At 36.3% G+C, this 20,491-nt stretch overlaps 1 protein-coding gene across 1 annotated transcript in view; it reads right to left on the reverse strand.

Annotated features, from left to right (window-relative positions):
* The window catches only part of GPR158 (G protein-coupled receptor 158), a 76,543-nt gene that overhangs the window by 19,503 nt on the left and 36,549 nt on the right, over positions 1 to 20,491 (reverse strand). Inside the window, exons 5-6 of the mRNA XM_053466792.1 lie at positions 16,580 to 16,648; positions 2,347 to 2,456 (exon numbers count right to left, since the gene is read on the reverse strand). Of these exons, the coding sequence (XP_053322767.1) occupies positions 2,347 to 2,456; positions 16,580 to 16,648 (179 nt within the window). The remainder of the gene's footprint in view (positions 1 to 2,346; positions 2,457 to 16,579; positions 16,649 to 20,491) is intronic.

Raw genomic sequence — 20,491 nt, forward strand, 5'->3', positions numbered from 1 at the left:
CTTTGCTATGGATACTGTTGTAAAGATATAGGCACTGTTGGGTTTATTCACTAAGAGGTAGCCAGTTGAGTTGACGATTAAGTATATGTGGATGCAGGCAACTTAAAATGTTGCGAGTTTCATACAGGAGGTATTGAAGAAATTGAAGTTCAGATTTGCTAATTGGAATTCATATTTGATAATTATAACCTACTTGTGAGTTAATTATTTTTTGTGACTGTAAATCGAAGCTGGAATTGGTAAATTTGGAGTACTTTTTTGCCAACTCGCATGTATTCCCTATTCTGGATTCATCTATCATGAGATTCCACAATGCGCTTGGAGGCACAGCAGGGGAAGGAAATAACTCTTGCTTGCTCAAGTGGACCACCAACAAGATTTCTGTCTACTTGTCTATTTATCTAACAATTATGAGAAATCTTTTTTTTTTTTTTGCTTTGAGTTTTTTAAGTATAACGTTTTGCAAAATGTCTATGATTTTGTTTCATTCGCATGGATAAATGGCTAGAGATGTTAACTGAATTTCGGTAGGCAGTGGTGATGTCCTATCAAAGGCATTGAACGCTCCAAATTAGTAAAGCTCTTAATAATGACTGTATTTGTGCTTTCTTAAGTATATCCTAGATACACTGATAGATCCACCTGCATAGTCAAAGTTTGAGATTTCCCTTCTGTCTCGCAGTATTCTTGCATTACCTTAAGCTCCAACCTATGAAAATCTCTGAGCAGGCTAGACGAAAGGTCTTGGAGGTCTGCATAGTTCACCAGTTTTTGAATGGTAATTGAATCAATGTGTCAAGAAGTGTCTTGGGTTTGACAGCAGTAATTCATCCATGTGCAAGCTGTCATTTAGCGCTGAAGAATTTGAACCTCAACGAAAACTCTGCACAATCCCTGACAAACATTATGATGCTTTTTAATATTACTTTTTTATTTCCCATCTAGAGTTGTATTTTCCATATGAGATGGATGAAAAAAGGAGCAAACAACTTCATTTTCTAGTGGGTGCGACCATACCCTACACCCTTGAGGCGTTTGTGAATCAAATTCCTGGCTTGTCCTTCGCTTAGTATTTCGCAAACATTCTAAATTCTGGTCCCTTGCTAAAAAAACATTTTGTTTATTCAACTTCATGCAATTTGTTCATCACATTACAAGCCATAAGCCTAAGCAAAAAAAGGTGTGGGGTGGACAACAAAAGCAAGAACAAGGCTTTTATGGATCCAGGTCAATGCTAAACATCTCAGCCCCTTTATTTTATTTTTTTTATTTCCATTGCTAAAATAAATTATCTCCGCATATGCTATCCTTCCATGGATATAAACTATAACACTAAAGCGTCTATATTTTTCTCTTTTTTGCATCGTGTTGCTATTGATAATCCATCTATCCTTCTGAAATATTTATAGAATAGAAAAAAAGGTTTAATTAGTGTCCTCTAAGTATCATCCGTTAAGTATTGGTTTTTCCATTTTTTTTTTTTGCGAGAAACATGATTTTGCATATTTTTCTCACAAATATGTTAATTAAAGAACACTGGTTAAAGTCTGCCTGCTACTTATTAACAGAAATGTAGAATTGTACATACGCTAGTGAAGAAGTTTCATATTCACGCTGAAGCTTAAATTTCAACGAGCCAGCATAGTTGTCTTTGTTGCATAGTTTACAGTATTTAAAAATAAAGAACTAAGTAGGAACAGAAACATCTTAAGTTTCTAAAGTTTTTTTTTAGTTAAGACGCCTGGAATGGTGTTCCAATGTCAAGCTGCCACAGCTTAAACATCTTTAGCCCTCGTCACACTGGTCCATCAACTCTCGTACATTTGATAGGCAGCTTATGCTATATTATAGAAACACATATCTTTAACACGCCTCAAATAATAATAACCCCTGGAAAAGCTATGAATTACCTAGTCGGAGCTAATGAATCGTGTATATATATTGCACCAAGCAAAAAACTAGACTACTGTAAGATATTAAATATTAAATGATTAAATATTAATTATTATTAAATCATTTTTATTAAATATTATTAATTAAATATTAAATGATTTTAATATTTTTATGGAAAATTATGTTTGGGGGGAGAGTGATATGGACCTTCTGTCACCCAATCCAGACTATAGCCCCCATAAGTCGTAATGCTGGTGGAGCAGGATAAAAAAAATTAAATGTATTTTCCTTAATTAAAATTAAAAAAAAAAAACTTTACTCAGAGGGAGACACTAGTGTATAAATATTTCTGTTTTAAATAGAAAGGTATTGGCACTTTGTCCTCACCAGCATGTAAGGGGCTGCCGAGATCAATATATACAAAGAAATAACATCAAAAACGTTGTTTTATACCTGTATAGCTTGAGGGTAACTGTTCCATAGACCGTTGCGTAGCCTAAAAGACGAACCCATCGGAGAAGAATGCACCGAAATGTGCTTGGCTCAAAATACAAAATGACAACCTGTTGATGAACAGAACATTGTTGATAAAAAGTAAATTGTACTATCCATTGGAAAAAAAAACTGCTGTACCAATTAATATTTTTATACAAGTAACATTTAAACATAAATTATTTTAATTTGATATTATAATTTATTTATTTTTTTAAATCCATGGACAGATAGAAATGTATCCGGACAATGAAAATTCAATGCAATTAAATGAAAAATATTTATTCAATAACCCAAAGGAACAGAAAACTGCAAAAACAAACCAATTTCACTGTGGCATAAAAAAATGCATTAAAACGTTTTCTTCATTCTTGCATATCACTGCCACATCAACGTCTTACTGGTACTTGTGGTAGACAGAATGCACGGCAGTTTAATGGTAAACCACAGGTAGATCACGGATCACCGGTAGTCTGCACGCTAAAGTAGCACCGTGCTTTTAATATTAGACAAAGAAAACCACAAAATGCTGTTTTTAAATGATGGTTTCGTGTATAGAAGGAAAAAAGCTATCCAACCTTACCTGGTCCTATGTGAAAAAGTAATTACCCCCCTTAGTTACTAAATCAACCAATTAAACAAATGTAATTGATAATTGGGTGCAATTTGACTAGACACATCAAGGCCTGATTACTGCCAGCCCAGTTTTCCTAAAGTAATGTAGGCTAAAAGGTCTCAAAAAGCAGCGCATGATGTCACAATCTAAAGAAATTCAAGAACAGATGAGAAACAAAGTCATTGACATCTATCAGTCTGGAAAGGGTTACAAATGAAGAAAACTTGGAACAGCTGCGAATCTTCCCAGAATTTTCCAAGAATGCATCGACGACTGCTCCAGGAGGTCACCCAGGAACCAAGACTAACATCTAAAGAACGGCAGGCCTCACTGGCCTCAGTTAAAGTCAGGGTTCATGATTCCAAAATAAGCAAGAGGCTATGCAAAAATGGCATTTATGGGATAGAGTCCCTGATACGAGATTGTGTGCATGCAATGAGTTATGTTCCACGACCAGGACAGGTAATCACTTATTTAGTTTTATTAATTTATGTAAACTTGCTTTCCAGGAACGTTCTACATTTACAACAACATTGTCAAGTTAACTGTATATCTGTGATTGAATCTACACTAGTAAACATTGAAATCATCATAAAATACTCTTTGTAGGCATAGTTGCCGCAACAACAACAATACTATATTGTAAAAGGTTATCTTTACTAATTTCATTGGCAATGAGGTGATAGTAGAAGCCCACGCATAATTTTCAAGTGCGGGATTAATAGACTATGTCCTGTTTACATTGGCGGGTCAGAAATCTCGAAATACTCAATCAGTGTATCGTTACTTGCTGATTCGCTGAAAATAACCGAGGCGCTTTGAGTGATAACTGACAGAGGATAAATCATTGGTAATCCCATGTGGCGGAATCATTAGAATTTGCAATCTCCAGTAATATTATCTTGATGTGGGAAAAAAAAAACTTTAATCACATTGACAACTCTGGCACATCAGCAGTTTACATCAATAAGTAGATGATCCCTAAATAGAATTCAGCGTCTCTTTAGTGCAACCGAAAATGCCTCTTGAACCTTGCTATTCAATTTCACACGGCTTAGGAGGAGGACAGATGGGTAAATGCACAAAGAAAAGCTTAATTAGAAGGATTTGTCCACGGAAACTAATACCACCGCATTGCTGCTGATATGTAACATAAGAAAAATATTATATTTGTTCTGAGGTTTAATTTAATCTAAACATAATTTAATACGCCGAGAGAATACACACAGAACGTACAGCCTCAAAACATGTTTGAAGTCTATTTTTATACAGTGAAGCTATAGAGTAAGTTATTTTTTTCATTAAGGTTTTTAGGGCGGAAACATATTTTTTAATATGCTTGGCTGAGGCTGGATCGGTGGTTTCAAGGATCGCAAGGATTGGTGATCAGTTGAAAAGGAATACTGCATTTCCAATTCACAATTCCCAGCATCTTAGGGTCTATAATGAAGTAGAAACTTGAGCAGGCATCACAACCAAACACGTTATATATAGGAAATACAGCCATAGATACAGACATTTAAAGGACTGTCAAAGTGACAGTGCCCTCTGTAGCTATTGTCCTCACTGCTAAGATGATAAAGAAAAGGGGAAGAGATAAAAGAGAAATGGAGAGGTAGAGAGAGGGAGAGCTAAGGCGGAGAAGAGCTAAAGAGCGAAAAAAAAAAGAGGAGGGGAGATATACACGAAGATATGAAGAGATAGGGGAAAATGTTAAGGTAACATGAAAGAGGAGAAGAGATACAGAGAAGAGGGGAGAGATAAGGAGAAAGGATGGGAAGATAAGGAGAACAAAGACAAATAAAAAGAAAGGGAAGCGACAAAGAGAAAATAGAGAAATAAAAAGGAGACGTACAAAAAGTGGAGAGATATGGGGAAAAAAGTGATGTAAAAAGTAAAAAGAGAAGTAATAAAGAGAAAGGGGAAAATGGAGAGATAAGAGAAAGGAGAGAGATAGAAATAAAAGACGAAGCTGTGACAGCAGGAGATGCCACTGTCAATCATACAGTTCCGCTGTAACACTATTATAACAATCTTCTTAGATGAAGGTGAAGAAAAAGTTTAAAACATACAGTGCAAAAGAAAGATGGCAGCTCTCACGTACCAGAAAATTTTCTAGATTTACATCTAAATTCAATAATAATACAAATGTAAAAAAAACAACATAGTACAGTGTGTAGTAGCAGTAATACATTTTCTGATGAACTAACATTTCCATTGAAAGGAGTTCTATTTCCTTACAGTATTTAACATAACCAAGTAAATGTGGCTAAAGCATGCCTCCCATCTGTCCTGCTCTACAGGGTACAGTCCTAATTTATCCACACTATCCCGCTGAGCTCTACCTCTGTTCCGCTTTTTGGGACAGAGGTAGAGCTCGGTGGGACAGCAGTGTTCGGGGCTGCAATTTGATTCTACGGTATGCCAGAATTCTTTAGTGTCTGGGAGAATTGTGTCAATGTCATCTCCCTTCTCTATCCTTATGCTGTACAAATGCTGCTAATCAATGGCGATCAACAACAATAATGGGGAAGAATAAGGATGCAAGTCACAGGAAGATGGTATACGCACTGGGTGAGTTTCTAATACATAAACATTCCTCATTTTCGTATATTCCATGGGTTTATCTAGTGTAAGAGCAGTAGTTGTGACAGGTGCTGTTCAGGGATGGGATTTATAAGATACAGTTAAAGGACACACTATTCGCATGAATATCGGAAAATGGTTCACCGCTTCTGGTGTAATGGAGAACTTTGTGATGGAGTATTAAAGTATATAACACAAGACTACTTAAGGCAGTATACACCATAATATTGTGATAAACAATTATACGTGTACTCCATTAAACTGTAAAATTCTATCGGGGCAAACAGCTTCACTGGCTAAAATAAACTGAAAGGCACTCCAACCACAAATTATCATTTCAAGCTATGAATCAACATATTCCGAGCAGTTACTGAAATAATACGTTCTCATAATAACTTAATCAGATTATATTATTGAAATCAGCTGTGCATTCTGTAATAATTAGCGTCTGTGGTTAACCAGTAAAGGAAATGAAGAATTTATTCATTCATTGGAGATCAGTTTGTGATTAATCCAAGGATGGATTCTCTCAAAGGAGTGTTAGAGGAAAAAAGTAGTCAAAGAAAATTATCTCCGAGGGAAAATTAAATAGGAGGAAGGGCAAATAGTTTTTGTGAGCCTGGACGAAAATGGCATCTAATTACCTAAGGAAAAATTAACTGCTTACAAAGTTCCCATGATGATGGCATAGAGGTGATATTCCTGTTCCCAGTGGTAATGATTAAGTGGGAGGACTGGCTTAGCAAGTGGAAAAAAAACAAAGACCTGAGCTGTACAGTAGTTGGCTCATCAGTTGCATCAGTAAATGCTGTAATTAACACTGAACGTTTGGTAGGAGGACCAGATTTTTAACACAAAATCCAGGTATATTTTTACTTTCTTTGTTTATTTGATTTCAGAAAATGCACTGCACACACAGACCCTGTGCCGGCAATGTCATCAGTGCTTAGCGTTATGGTTTACTTACTGTTTAAATAAAGCTGTCCTATGCCCTTACCCCAAAGGTAGACATGACACTATATTGGGGTGGGATTGGGTACTGAGATGTTGGTCTAAGCAGTTAAGAGATCAACTATGTAGTTTAATGATATAAAAATTATTTTTGAAATATGTTTTAGCATTAGGCTTAAGCAGTTTTCAGGAAACACTCCCAAGGACAAGTAATAACAGGGACATCTGGTCATCCTAATTGGTGCCAAGAAACCCAAGACTTCACTCTGGTATAAAGAAGAGTCATTCAATGTGTTGGACCCAAAGTGGTTATTCCAACATGTGCGGTCTTTAACAGAGGGTGCTTCACTTATACAGGAAATTATCTAATTAAACAGCATTTTGACCACTAGACATCAGTAATAGATATGCGCAAATGGGCCAAAAAATTATTCAGACACATTTTTTGTTTTCGGATAACAAATTGCGTTTTCTGCCCATTTGGTTCGACTGAAAACTTGGGGGCACTTTTAATTTTGTTAAAGTTGTTGCTCCATGCCCACATTCGCTCTCACTCAGACTCTCGTTCTCTTTCACTCTTTCTCACACTCTCTAAATGTTTCCCTGCCTTCTCTGTAACCACTTCCTCATCTTCTTTTTCTTAATCTTCTATCTTTTATCTCTAATCGGAGAGAGGACATCACCGAACGTTCCAGTTAGGGTAAAATGACGGAGCTTTCGGTGACATCCTCTCACCTGATTGGAGGATCGGGGAGAGAATGTCATCGCAAGTGCCATTATTTTGGCATAAGTTCCTGTCCAGTAATGTCCCTGGAGACAGACAAAGATAGACAAAAGCAGATTGAAAATAGAAGAGAAGGGAGAAGATAAAAGGTAGAAGATGAAGAAGATACGGACGTGGACAGCAGAAGCGAAAGTGGTCGGCAGAAGCGGAAGTGGTCAGCACAGAAAGTAGGGAAACATTTAGAGAGCATGAGAGAGAGTGAACGAGAATAAGAGTGCGTGTGAGAGTGTGTGAGAAAGTGTGAATGTGGGCCCATGAATTTCAGAAGAAAATTCAGAGGTTTTTGCTCCGTTTTTGTCCAATTCATGGGGGGGTTCTGCGAACCCGAACGCAGAAGTCTAATCAATAATGTCTCGTGCAGACTAGGATTTAGCACAGTGGATACTTTTTAAGTAAAAGGAAATCATGAATGGATTAACCAAGAATACTGGAAGAGTTTCAAGGGTAAGTGGGGCCTGCATGCTGATAAATCGATTAAAGCATGACTTTGCATCACAATGCATTGGATACATTACATATTTCATTTACAATTAGTTAAGGCACTGCAAGTGACAAAACCATGAAAATGAAGCCAGGCCTCTAGTGGAGTTAATGACCCTATCACACTGCCTGAACTGATTTTATGTTGGACTTTCTTGAAATTAAAGGCTACTTGGGAGCTGCATGCACACTGATATCTGAACAGGGTCCCAAATGATTAGCAACATCAACTGGGAATTATCAAGGCGGCAACCTAAGCTACTGCCCAGAACTCCTGGCAAAGCTGGGCCACTGCAAGCAAAACGAGAGCCCAGTGATATCAATTAAGTCTTTTGGTGCAACTATACAGCTAGGATGTTCTTAATCCATTCAGAAAGAAAATTATGGCCTTTAACCGTTATTCCAAGAGTCTATTAAACAAAATCATGTCTTCGATTTGGCATGACCCTTCTGAAAACCAGACCTGATGTTACTGTGTATGTAGCCAGTTTGTAAAGCTGAGCTATAGATAGATAATTTGATGAGGCATTAAGTAGAACACATATCACAAAAGACATTTCGGTATCGCCAAGGCTGTCACTAGCAAACCACTGTTTTGTTGCTATATATAGTACTTTACATCCAAGATTCAGAAACAGCCTCAGTATTCCCACTTGCGTTCTTCCCTCATCCCTCCTAGATCCGCTCCAATTATCACACCGTTAGATCCACTGAAATAGCATTTGCTAAAGAAAATAGATGTTTCACATTGTTAAATTATTCAACTTGACCTGATTCAAACCTCTTGCTTTTGAGGACCACCCTGATTATTTTTTCACACTCTCTTTACTTGTATACGTAATGAATTCTTGTAACACCATCATGTTTATTGCAGTTTTCTAGGAGTGAGCTTGTGGTTGAAATGTTTTCATATTTTAATGTTTGCATAGCTGTGCATTTTACATACTTAAAGCTGCACTAATAGAATAAATGCTAAGGAGGTTATACCGGTACAAACCGCAGTGTTTCTTGCATTAATTATTATTATTTTATATTTGATATAGTTATTATATTAACCCCTTAAGGACAATGGGCGGTCCCTAAACCCATTGAAAACAATGCATTTTGAGCCCGTACATGTACGGGCTTTGTCATTAATGGGTTAATATGATCTATTTATGTATGTAGCACTTCTTACAATACATATATTTAAGGGGTGACTTGACAGACTACGAAAAACCAATAGGGTAAGAGGGACCTCATCATAAGCTTACAATCTAGACATTAGAATGTTAAAGCCAATATGGCTACTTAAAGCCAGTTGGTAACTGTAATAAAAACATAATAAAAAATACACAGTTGCTGAAAAGTTCACTAATGGCTGCAGAGCAAACTACAGACTTGCATTTGTCATACTGTACCTATAAAAAAAATACCTACATAAAATTTTAATAGAATTATGATTAAGACTTTTAGTCCATACATACATACATTCTGCCAAAAACTATCCATATCTAAATATTTACAATAAATAAAATATGGTATTCAACAAAGCCTACTCATACCACTGAAACTGTTACTTTATATGTATTTCACCAATAAATTCGGCTAAAAAAATTCTCTTATAAGCTTATTAGAATCAACACCATTTGTCTTTTCAAACATTAAGCTGGCTGACACTGACATGAATCATCGCTGTGGATTTTTAAAAAATGTATATTGTTGAGTATTCTATAAGTTTCAATGGTGGTTTCAAGATTGGTTTTCCAGGGTCAATAAAATATAGGTAATAAAATATGATATGGCTTGAAATGTTTCTATCATTAGTATAATAGATACGCAGGAGTTTTCTCTTGGGCATACACAGGCTTAGCCTTTTCATGAGAAGTAGAGTGATTATCTTTCCAAGGATGGAACTGAGAATTTTTTTATTGTTTAATGCTGATCTCTGATTTCACTGATCAACAATGAGCATGTGGCTATTAACTATGAACATCCAGACTTATATGTATATTTTGGCTGGGTGCTACACTAGCCCCAACCTGAGCACTGAGAGATGATGTCATATACTGGTGCACTACATTTTAAGGATGCTCAGCGCCATGTAGGTTTGCTATGGCGGCTATGCCAGCAAGCACAGTCTTCCATGGTGTAAGTGTGCCGGTTCCAAGTGAGATCTCTGATCTCTGACCTGAACTGGCCCACTGATTGTGGGGTGAGTGAAGTGAGGTTATATAAACAAGCAGCTATAAGGAAGAACTCCAAGAAAGATAAGGGTTTGAGGTGTGATAGATTGAGATGAGATAGACTAACTATGTTTGGCATGAGTGTGTAGGTTCTAGTGCATATTCTAGTTACCAGGGGAGGAGCGAGAGGGGCCACAACTGTTCCAGGGCCAGAAGTGGAAAGTTCTTCACTCCATTCTTCCCTCGGAGAACTACTATTTTGTATTTAGCCTACCCAACTCTGACATCACTGGGAGGGTTTACCTTTAATCTCTTCTAATTACTCTCATCACACCTTTTACACAGAACTCACTCAATCACAGTCACTGACCATCACTGTGTAAATGTAAATCTGTAAAGCTTTTTGCATTCATGCTCATGAAATGGCAAGTGGGCATGGATATACACGGTCAGACAGCTATGATGTAATACATCGGGGAGGGCTTTGAAGGAATGACAGGACTCTGTTTCTAAGCAACTGTACTATTTCAATAAGCTTTTAAACAGAGACTGGGAGCATTAAAGAGAAAAACAAAATGTCAGATAGCTTTCTTTTACTTCCCTCTGCACGATGCAGAACTTATCTGGGGATACAAATAACTATCATAAATCATATAAGAATATTTGAAACATAACAATAAAAGGAACAATACTGAGCTCAATAAGAATCTCTAAAACATGTCATACAAATAAGTACATAATAGGATATCCCGTTTGTTGTCCATAAATACAAAATTGTTCTCTTAGAGTCTGCCAAACACTCTAATATATGGAAAAGTTATTTCAGCACAATCATTGAAGTATGGTTTCATTTGCAGCAGTATTATTAGGATGGGATTAAAATGTGTTTTGGTATTAGGGACAGCTTTGTGTGACACAAGAGAGGTCGGGGAGGTGGGTCAACATATGGGATCTCATTGATGGGCTTTTAACATATGTAGCTAAGGGTGTTTGAAGACATGAGTGGCCACGGGGCATGAAACGTGAGGTCACTAGGGGAGTGCGGCTCATGCCCTTCCCTGGTTACGATGATGGCTTGTATAAGGTATTGTTTCAAGCTATAATTTCCTTTAAATAGGGAAGTCCAAAAGCAGAATCCGAGTTTCATTTACCACTGGTTTGTAAGATTTTGCTTAATAATTTATATCGCCCAGTGTACCGTATCTAATCCTAATATATAATTCACAACAAAAGCACAATTATAGCAGCAAATCAATTGCTTTCACAGGTGTTCCGTTAACAAATTAATTCTCCTCTTTCCCTGACAACTTAAATGGCTCTTTTAGCATTTCATTATTTACATTATGTTATTTTCTAACATGCTACTTTGTGTTCTTAAAAGTCCATTTTACATTCAATGTATTGCTCATTAAAAAATGTATATATTAATTTTATTGTCCATTATTTTGCATTATCAGTGCTAAGTACTATACTGATGTGCAATATAAACGCAGTCCTCTTAATTTTTAGCATTTGCCTGTATATTATTGTAGAGCACCATTATTATTTACGACTGCAGTTTAGAGTGTTACTAAACATAAAGGACATATGTATATAAAAGTGTAGACAGCGGATCAAAACAATGAAAGCATAGAATAAGAATAAAAAGAATAAACGACTCAAAAATGTTTTAATCAATCAAGATGAGCAAGTGATCATACAGCAAACTCAATAAGTAGTGGATAGAAAAAAGGAGGAAAATGGGTGGAAAGGAGGGACGATGGAATGGAGGGGTTTGTGTTATCTTGACATAAAATTGTGTGAAACCATTAACCACAAGAGTCTTTATTCCTATCCAGCAACCACATGCTGTTCCAGGGTACATACAAAAAGAGAGGTTGGAATGCAGCACTCAGCAGTGAAATGGTGCACGAGCCAGGGTACCACCAAGTCCCTCAATAAATCCAAAATAAAGAAGCAGAGGCTCAGCACTTCAAATAATAAGGTGAGTTTATTTCACACAGGCAACGTTTCGACGCACAGGTTTGAAGGCTTGAGAAAGACCTGTGCGTCGAAACGTTGCCTGTGTGAAATAAACTCACCTTATTATTTGAAGTGCTGAGCCTCTGCTTCTTTATTTTGGTTCCAGGGTACATGACCAGGTAGACCAACACATTAACCATTAAATGTAGAACAGTGGAATTCAACAGATAACAGCACTGGTGTCACAAATCAAAATGACATATTATCACAGGGTTGAAACGGATTTAAAAAGAGGCAGGGGAACTAAATATAGAAGTAGGAAAGTGTAATTGAATGATGGAGGGAAAGGAAAGAAATCCAGCCTTCATTCAATTGTAGCCTAAAGGGACTAAAGGAGGGAAGTGGGGAATGGAGATGAAGATGGAAAGTGAAAAATAGAAATGAAGTATGGGAGAGATCATGGAAAGATGTCAAAAGAGATTGGAAACTAAAGAATGAAAGGTAATATCCCGCCAAGTTGAATTTAGTGAAACAAGAATTCCATTTAAGAATTTAAATGAGGGCAGGACTGAGGATTGAAATCGGCCAGTGACCGATAAACTACATAAGCTGCAGCTGTCTGCTGGACATGCATTGACATCACTGTGAAACCCCCCCCCCAGCTCATTGTAATTGTGATTCAAATTATGGAGGCGATTAGTAAAATGTTTTGAGATGAGTAATGGTTCCAATGTATGTAACAAAATTAATTGTTCAAAAGGAGCGCATATGTTGTAATTATAAAGAAGACAATTAGAGCTAATATGGAGGCACAACCTCCATAACGTAAATAGGCCAGTTAGTGAGATCGGGTCACGTCACTGGGCTAACCCTAGATAGCACTAAATTCGCAGGGAAAATAGGGGGAATTGGGTGAGGAATTGCCTAAGCCCTGAGGCCTAGGGAAGCAGTGCTTCAACCAGAGACACAGAGGGTTCCACAGGATGCTGATAGGTGTTCACAGACGATCAATGCTCAAGAAAAACTAAACAATGGGGATTCTGGGGACCAGCTGGACTAAGGATAACTAAAGAGGAAAAAAAAGAGAAAGACTGACGGGACATGATACAAAACTGGCAACACATTGGAACCTTCTGTCTATGGGAATTAGCAAAAATGGGCAACCCATTGATCTAAAATCTGAATTTCTATTTTAGTTTGATTTATATATCTAGGAAGAATAATATCTAAGGAAACCATCTTAACTTTAAAAAATTGGGCTTTTTTCCCTAAGAAACCAAAGTTATTTTCATCACATTTGTAATAATTTTTGCCTGAAATATCTCTCAACAAAGCTACTTTATAAAGCATTTTATTCTATTGTTTTTTACATTTTAAGGTGTGTTTTATTGCTAAGTACATATTTTTATTGTCGTGCACCCTGTAAAATGCCTTAAAATGTTTAGCCTCAGATGATATGTGGCTTTCACTCCTCTTTACTTTTTATAAGAATAAATTTCCCTTCTGCTTTGAATTCATCAGGGACCTTAAAACATGCAGCTCAGCAGTCCCAGAGTTGATTATAACTTTTATACCAATTAATGATTTTAAAAAAGTGTTTAAACATTGTGAATTATTCCTGCTGATCTTGTTCAAAGGCAGTGTGTAAATTAGCTAGATTTCTAATTATCTCCTTAGAAAAGTAGTGAACCTGACTACTAGATCGTAAGCTCGTTTGAGCAGGGCCCTCCTCACCTGTTGTCTCTGTAAGTCAATTTGTTATGTTACATACTACTTGTTATGTCCTGTCTACCCATTGTACAGCGCTACGGAATTTCATGGCGCTATTTAAAACAATAAATAATAATAACAGAAATTTAGCTGGGTTGGACTATAATTCATTATGTTTTTATGTCACCAATAGTTAGAGCCCTGACTAAATTACTAGATACGTTTATAACTATGGCAAAGGGTAGGAACTTAATAAATGATGCCTCCTGTTTGAAAGGAACAGAGACCCATCCTCAAACAATGGCCCATACCTCTCAACTGTCCCACAAAAAGACTGATTGGGTCTTGCAATGACGCTGGCAGTGATCGTTCCTTAACTCCTTCCCCCTCATAACGACATCATTTCTGGGTGCACAGCACAATGACGGAGCTGCCGGCCATGAGGAACATTCTGAAGGCAAGTGGTGGATGCGGCAAGTAACTTGAGAAGGGGCAAGAGGGGCTTTAGGGTTCAGAGTGCATAATCTGGCCTTGGACCTAATAAACTAATCTGACCATGAACCTTGCCTCTTTCTTCTTCACATACCTCCAGTAACTTCACTCAAAGAGCAAAGCCACCCTACAGCTGGACAAACATTCTTCATCTACCTAACACGGCAGACTTCAGAGGGGCTACAATTGGACACATTCTGTTTCAGATCCTTCCCATGCTGTGCTCTGGTGGTTTCTGACTTTAGTTCCCCTCTCCCACTTAGGCAGAGGGCTTCATGGTTACAGTCTTCCACAAAATGATAGAACGCTGATAGGAACCCTACCACATATAAATGTCTCCAGAAGGAAAAGAAGTAAGCATTTTTTGTGGCCTGCTCTGTTCTAAAACTGAAAGCTCTGCCTACGATGTGATTTTTTTATTATAAAGGTTGTCCATTTATTCATCTGTTCTAACACGGCATAAATTGAGTTGGTTTCACACAGGGAAGTCTATATATAAATCTTCAGACGCCCATTAAACATAAAAACATTGAGCTAAAATGTCAGATCCTTTTTGTTTCAGAATAAAACGGGAAGGATGATTCTGCTCCATAAAAGTAAACTTTTTTTTTCAGCTATCTATTGAATGAATGATTACCGAACAAATACCGCATGGAATATTTCACTAAATGGAGAAGCAATATCATTAAAAGGTCATTTTTAAAGGAGCTGTTCCTCTCGGACAAACCATTAATTTCACTCTCTGTTAAATTAAGCATAAACATTAGCAGATCTGCCTTTTTATTTTTTAACTCAGAAGGTTTAATCACATAAAAAAACACAGAGAATTCTAAGGAGCTTTTTCAATCTATGAATGCCTACTCTTGTGGCACACGTCAATTAAGAATTCACAGAAAAAGATGTGAAATTGGAGAATTATCTCTGGAAAGAGTTTGGGAACTCAACAGAACCAGGAATTACATTTCTAATTACATTTTTTTACAAAAAAGTTAACATCAAAGGAGTAGAGGGGAGAGAACCATTTAAACCAAATAGATTAGCCATATATTAAGCAATGACAATAGTAGCAGCGTTTGGCATTAGCCACCTAATAGGTACTTTCTGGAATCTACGTGCTTTCTGTTCTCTGTCCCCATCAAAAAGTTCCTGGCACTATTACATTCCAGTAATTATAAAGTAATTATAAAGGTCTGGTTGTAATTAGCATGGTAGACACAAAACACTGGCACTCAGAGTTTCTTATTAAGGTAATTGGAAAATCTGCCCCAGTAGTTTAGCTACAGCAATCTTTTTGTATATAATTCCCTATGGTAACCAACACAACTTTTAACACAGCAGACTAACAATCTAGAAATGGAAAGTCACACAATGTCAAATATAAACTCTTTCTATATTATGATGCAGTGGTAACGTTTATCGACACGGTATTTCATTTTTGCGCAAATTGGGCCTCTTATGAGATTATGCAAGAGCTGTTTCCTGGATGTCTTGCAAGTACCTTTTATACTTATTTGTCATTTCATGACCCCGTTTAGACTACGTAAATAATGATAATTTAACTGTGATATTGTAGGACAATCCACATGGACCCACAAAGACTAGAAAACAAGTTGACTAGGGATGAGTGGTCCTATTTTCCCAAGACGCGATTGATAAATATTTGCCTTGGTGCTTATATAGTAAAACACATATGAAAGATTTGGCACAATAAAATCTTAACCTTGCCTGTCTCAAATAGTCTCTTGTGGTTTCCATATGAGGGGCTAGTACCCAAAACACTTTGTGGCAAGTTCCTCAAGACGCCAATCATGTGTATACATAGTGCTCAGGGAAGACCTAACTACAGGACAGTATATATATATTTTTTTTTACTACAGGACAGTCTAGTTACCCCGTATTTAAGAACACATTCAAACATTCACAATGTGCATTATCCAAAACTGTCCCAACACAGATTCACAGAAAGGGATAGAGTAGAAAACGCATAAAAGTGCACATAAATGATCTTGTCATTGTGTACATGATGCCTAAAGGTCTACTTGCTATATGAATATATACCGGTATGTGTGTGTGTGTGTTACTCTGGTGGCTATATGTGGAACTACAAGTAAGAACTTTGTTCATTAATGAAGTGTTCTTCAGAGTTCTAGTAGAACATGAATACTCTTTCATTTCATCAGTTTCCATTCCTATCCAAGCATTTGTTTATAAAGAATGTGTAGCGTGTAGAGGACAAGCCATACAAATTTGTACCACATACAAAATCTCTTTGAATAGGATAAAGAAAGATGACCATGAACAGACTGGGGGTGAGAATCAGCTCCGGCACATACTAAAGTGTTGGATTTGAGTTACGAACTGAGCTTAGGGTAATTGGTAGACACAAAGGGCACCAGGCCCACTGAGTAACAATAGAAATAAACGAATTACCATCATAGATTTACTTACTGGGAAGTACAGAAGAAGAGATCCAAACAATATGGTTTCCAGTAAGATGAGTCCTGATGCTCTTATGCTCTGCAAAATAAAATAATTGTTCATTTATTCAACCTGGAATTTTATTTGTGACTCATATAAAATAAACATCAAATAAAATATCCAATCAGTGATACTTTGGAGAATACTATTTTATGTTCTCAGAATACCAAATGTAGGCTTAGTAACATTGTCTGAGCACAACAGTAGATAAGTGGTCCCTTATTGTTATTGATAACACTATTGCGATGTGTATTGTTGAAGACTCCCTTGTACTCGCCTGTACAAGGCTTCCTACTTCTTACCAAACAACACTACATAGACAAAAAGTGTTAGATCTTACAAAAGTGTCTTTATACTGCCACCAACCCTAACCAATATGCTAATCTGTCCCTGGTACATACCAATTTACCCTTTATACATTTTGGCAAAAACATGTTGTTCATCTACCAAATAATGGATGCACCTGCATGTGGATTTCTATGAATCCATGTGTAGGTTGTCCCTGAAATCAAATAGCGTAGAGGGAATGGTGCCCTAAGTAAAGGGATTTCAGAACGTAGGAAAACCATGTTGGCCTGATAGTTGGTATTAGTATTGGACCAGCTGAGTGACTTGATTTTGAGCCTCTAGAAACCAATTTCCTTTTTGGGGAAATTTCCACAATTTTTTTTTTGAGAGGGAGTGTTTTGAAATAATGATAAAAGGGGAAATCCGTAATCCTAAAATGCAAATATCCACAGTCTCAGAAACAAACTATGGAACTATTTACATATATTCATGTGTATACTATGACGAAAGCTATATTAAGTTATCTTTTTCCGAATTTGAATGACTATCCCCCTCTTTTAAGTTATATATTTGCTATTGTTAAGTTACCGATTGTTAATTGCTTTAGGTAGCCTTTGGGGAGGGGAGGTGAGATTAATAACTTCAGGAAAGGAATTGGTTAGATGATGCTGGTTCTGCCACAGGCTGCCTCTGATTTCAGCTTCCAAACACTTCTACAAAATACTTCCTAAATAATTATACTTATTGACAAACAAAAAAGTAAACTATGCCATTCATAATAAATTTAGTAGACCCCTTAAGAACCTACAAAATTATGTTCTTTATTTATGTTATGTTATTTATTTAATTTATGTTAGAAGACTTTCACTAATGTTAATAAAATAAGACTGTGCAAGCACTTGTTTACATTGCACATCTAGACTGAATTTAAAATAAGAGAGTGTTAAGGGAAAATATTTTATGGAAAACCCCAAAATATGGTTTTAAAGCTGTTTTTCAAACATCTTCATATATGGGTGTCATTTTGGTGGCCCATTAGCCCTATCAGTGCCACTACAATCATTTATACATGCACAAACCCTGAAACAGAAAGCTTTCACAAATTAAATGTCTCAAATCAACATAATGACCTGACATTAATTAATACTACTTAATATCCAGTCACACGGTCAAAAAAATAGCAGCAAACAATATTTTTTAAGCAATCTGAAAGCTGAATATCTTTAAATTCCTTAAAGATTAATATTTCACAACCCTTGGTAAATGATCAATGTTAACAATACTAAATATTTTACATAGTTGTCAGAAATGTGCCAAATTCTGACAACTATTTTGAAAATGTATCATACCTCATTAATGCATTATTTTCACAATTCCCTAATAAATCTAGAAAATAATACACAAAGTGGTTGTGTTTTTTTTTTAGGAGAGGAGACGAGCTGTGTTTGTCATCTCATCAAAACAGAAATCAGAAATCTATTGATCTATCCGAAGATTAGGGATGTTGCTATGGTGACAACAGCAAAGCCTTGTTCTGCGTATGTGAAGAATTGCTAATTATTTTCTAGAGAGGTCATTTCACTAATAACTATTCTTGGTTTTGAGTTAACATAGAGACACACAGAATGCACAAAAAAAGGTATTATTATTTATATTTAATATTTAAGAGCCAATACAGCTGTCTAGTGTATATATTTCTCTTAAAAATATTTTATGATATAAAAAAAGATGGTAGGATATATCTATCTCAAGATACTTTATTTTATAATTAGAGATGATTAGGATATTTTTTACATTCAAGTATTTTAGTACACTAGTACAGCGAATGATTATCTATTTGTATTAGACGAACAATAAATTCTGCATATTAATTGAATCTCATTAAAGGCTATTTTTTTTCAATATTCAGCATACTTTTGGTCTGAGACATAGCACTAGTGTGAGTTATAGATAAAAGGCGATCCGTGTGCGACAAAAGTGGTCTTATCACCATAGCAACCAATGGAATATTCATAGTGGCTGGTATATTCGATAAGTTGCTAGGGTAATAAGCCTACTTTTAAACGTTGACAGCATGATTTGTTGTATGACGCCTATTATGCTAAATAAATATGAAAGTATTAAAAAATGTTTTTATCAAAGTCTCATTCCATAAATAGGCTGTATGTCATTTCACGTGTAATTTATAGCGGATCCGCTACTTTTTCCAAATCTTACATTTTTTCCGTTATAAAAATTAAATAAATACACTTTTTAGACCACCCCCAGTATATTCATATTTTATTCCTTTGACTTCTAAAAACGAATGCATAGAAGTATCGTTACCTGGTGTAGCCCGTGGAGTAATGACCCTGAAATTTCCTTTGCATTTCTACTTATTTCATTAACACCAAATGTCTCATTGCCAATGAAATCCAACTCCCACAAATAGGGCCGTACAAATAAAAACAAGTATTCCTCATCATGCTGACTCATCATTCTTTTCATTCTGATAATTCATGCAATCACATAATTTCAATGAACTTGAAAGTCAAAGAATGACTGTTTCAGTTGAATGAAAGCAATCTGGTTTTGCCCAGTTTCAGATACAACTAGCATGCACCTCTTAATGATTTTGTCTGTTTAAGAAAGTCATTAAGAGTCTATAAAATTTACATAATGGCAAAAAACTATCATAAAATGTGGCTCAAGCACTCACAGAGGAATTCAGCAGATGCCGCAGAGTTGTACTAGGAGTACATTAAACATTAAACCAGGCTTGAATGAATTTGAATGAAGGAATATTGTTTTATTAAAAAAAAGCAACAAAGTAAAGTAAAGGTTTTATATTCATTATCACTTATTCTTCCCTTCAGTATCTTCATTATGGTCAGTGCCTTCTTCACACCTGTCTCTTTAAAAGTTGTACTGTTCATACAAATTGGTAAAAGCAGTGCAAAATCCTGCGCACAATGGTACCTGGCATTCCTTTACCCCAAAATTGCTCTCATTCCTTCATTCTTCTACCTCCATCTCTCTGCCCTTCTGTCTTTTCTCTGATAATCTCTTTCTTTTTTTATTCTTTCCCACAACACACAACAGTGCCTGGCAGCCCCCCACCCTCTTTCTTCAACACGCATAACAGAATCTTGCAACTCCCTACCCCAAAATCTTCCTCTCTGCTTTTTTCTCCTTTTTTATTCTCCCTCTGTTTTTTTTTTATCCTCCACAATATTTGTTTCTAATTTTTTTTGGATCCACTGCTTCACATCCAAAGCTGTAGAACTCAGGGAGGTTGTATGTTATATTTTTGACCTAACCATGCTCTGCTAAGTGTTTCTGTGTTTATGGAGCAGCTTGGACCGGTCTCTTTAGCGTGTAGACCAAGCGGTGCAGCAAGTTTATCTAGCAAGAGTGGCTGAGTGGGCTGCCAATGTGGGGCAAAGTGTTTTCCTCTTCAAAGCCTTGTTTTATCTTATTTCTCTGTTGCCACCATATACCATGTATTTTCAGCATTAGGGGTAATATATATATATAATGTAGACAGTATAATGATGTTAAAACGAAAAATAAATATCCTTTTAGTAAGATTTATTCCCAACTCATGCTTTGACT

This window comes from Spea bombifrons, chromosome 5, assembly GCF_027358695.1.
Source record: "Spea bombifrons isolate aSpeBom1 chromosome 5, aSpeBom1.2.pri, whole genome shotgun sequence".
Lineage (NCBI taxonomy): Eukaryota > Metazoa > Chordata > Amphibia > Anura > Pelobatidae > Spea > Spea bombifrons.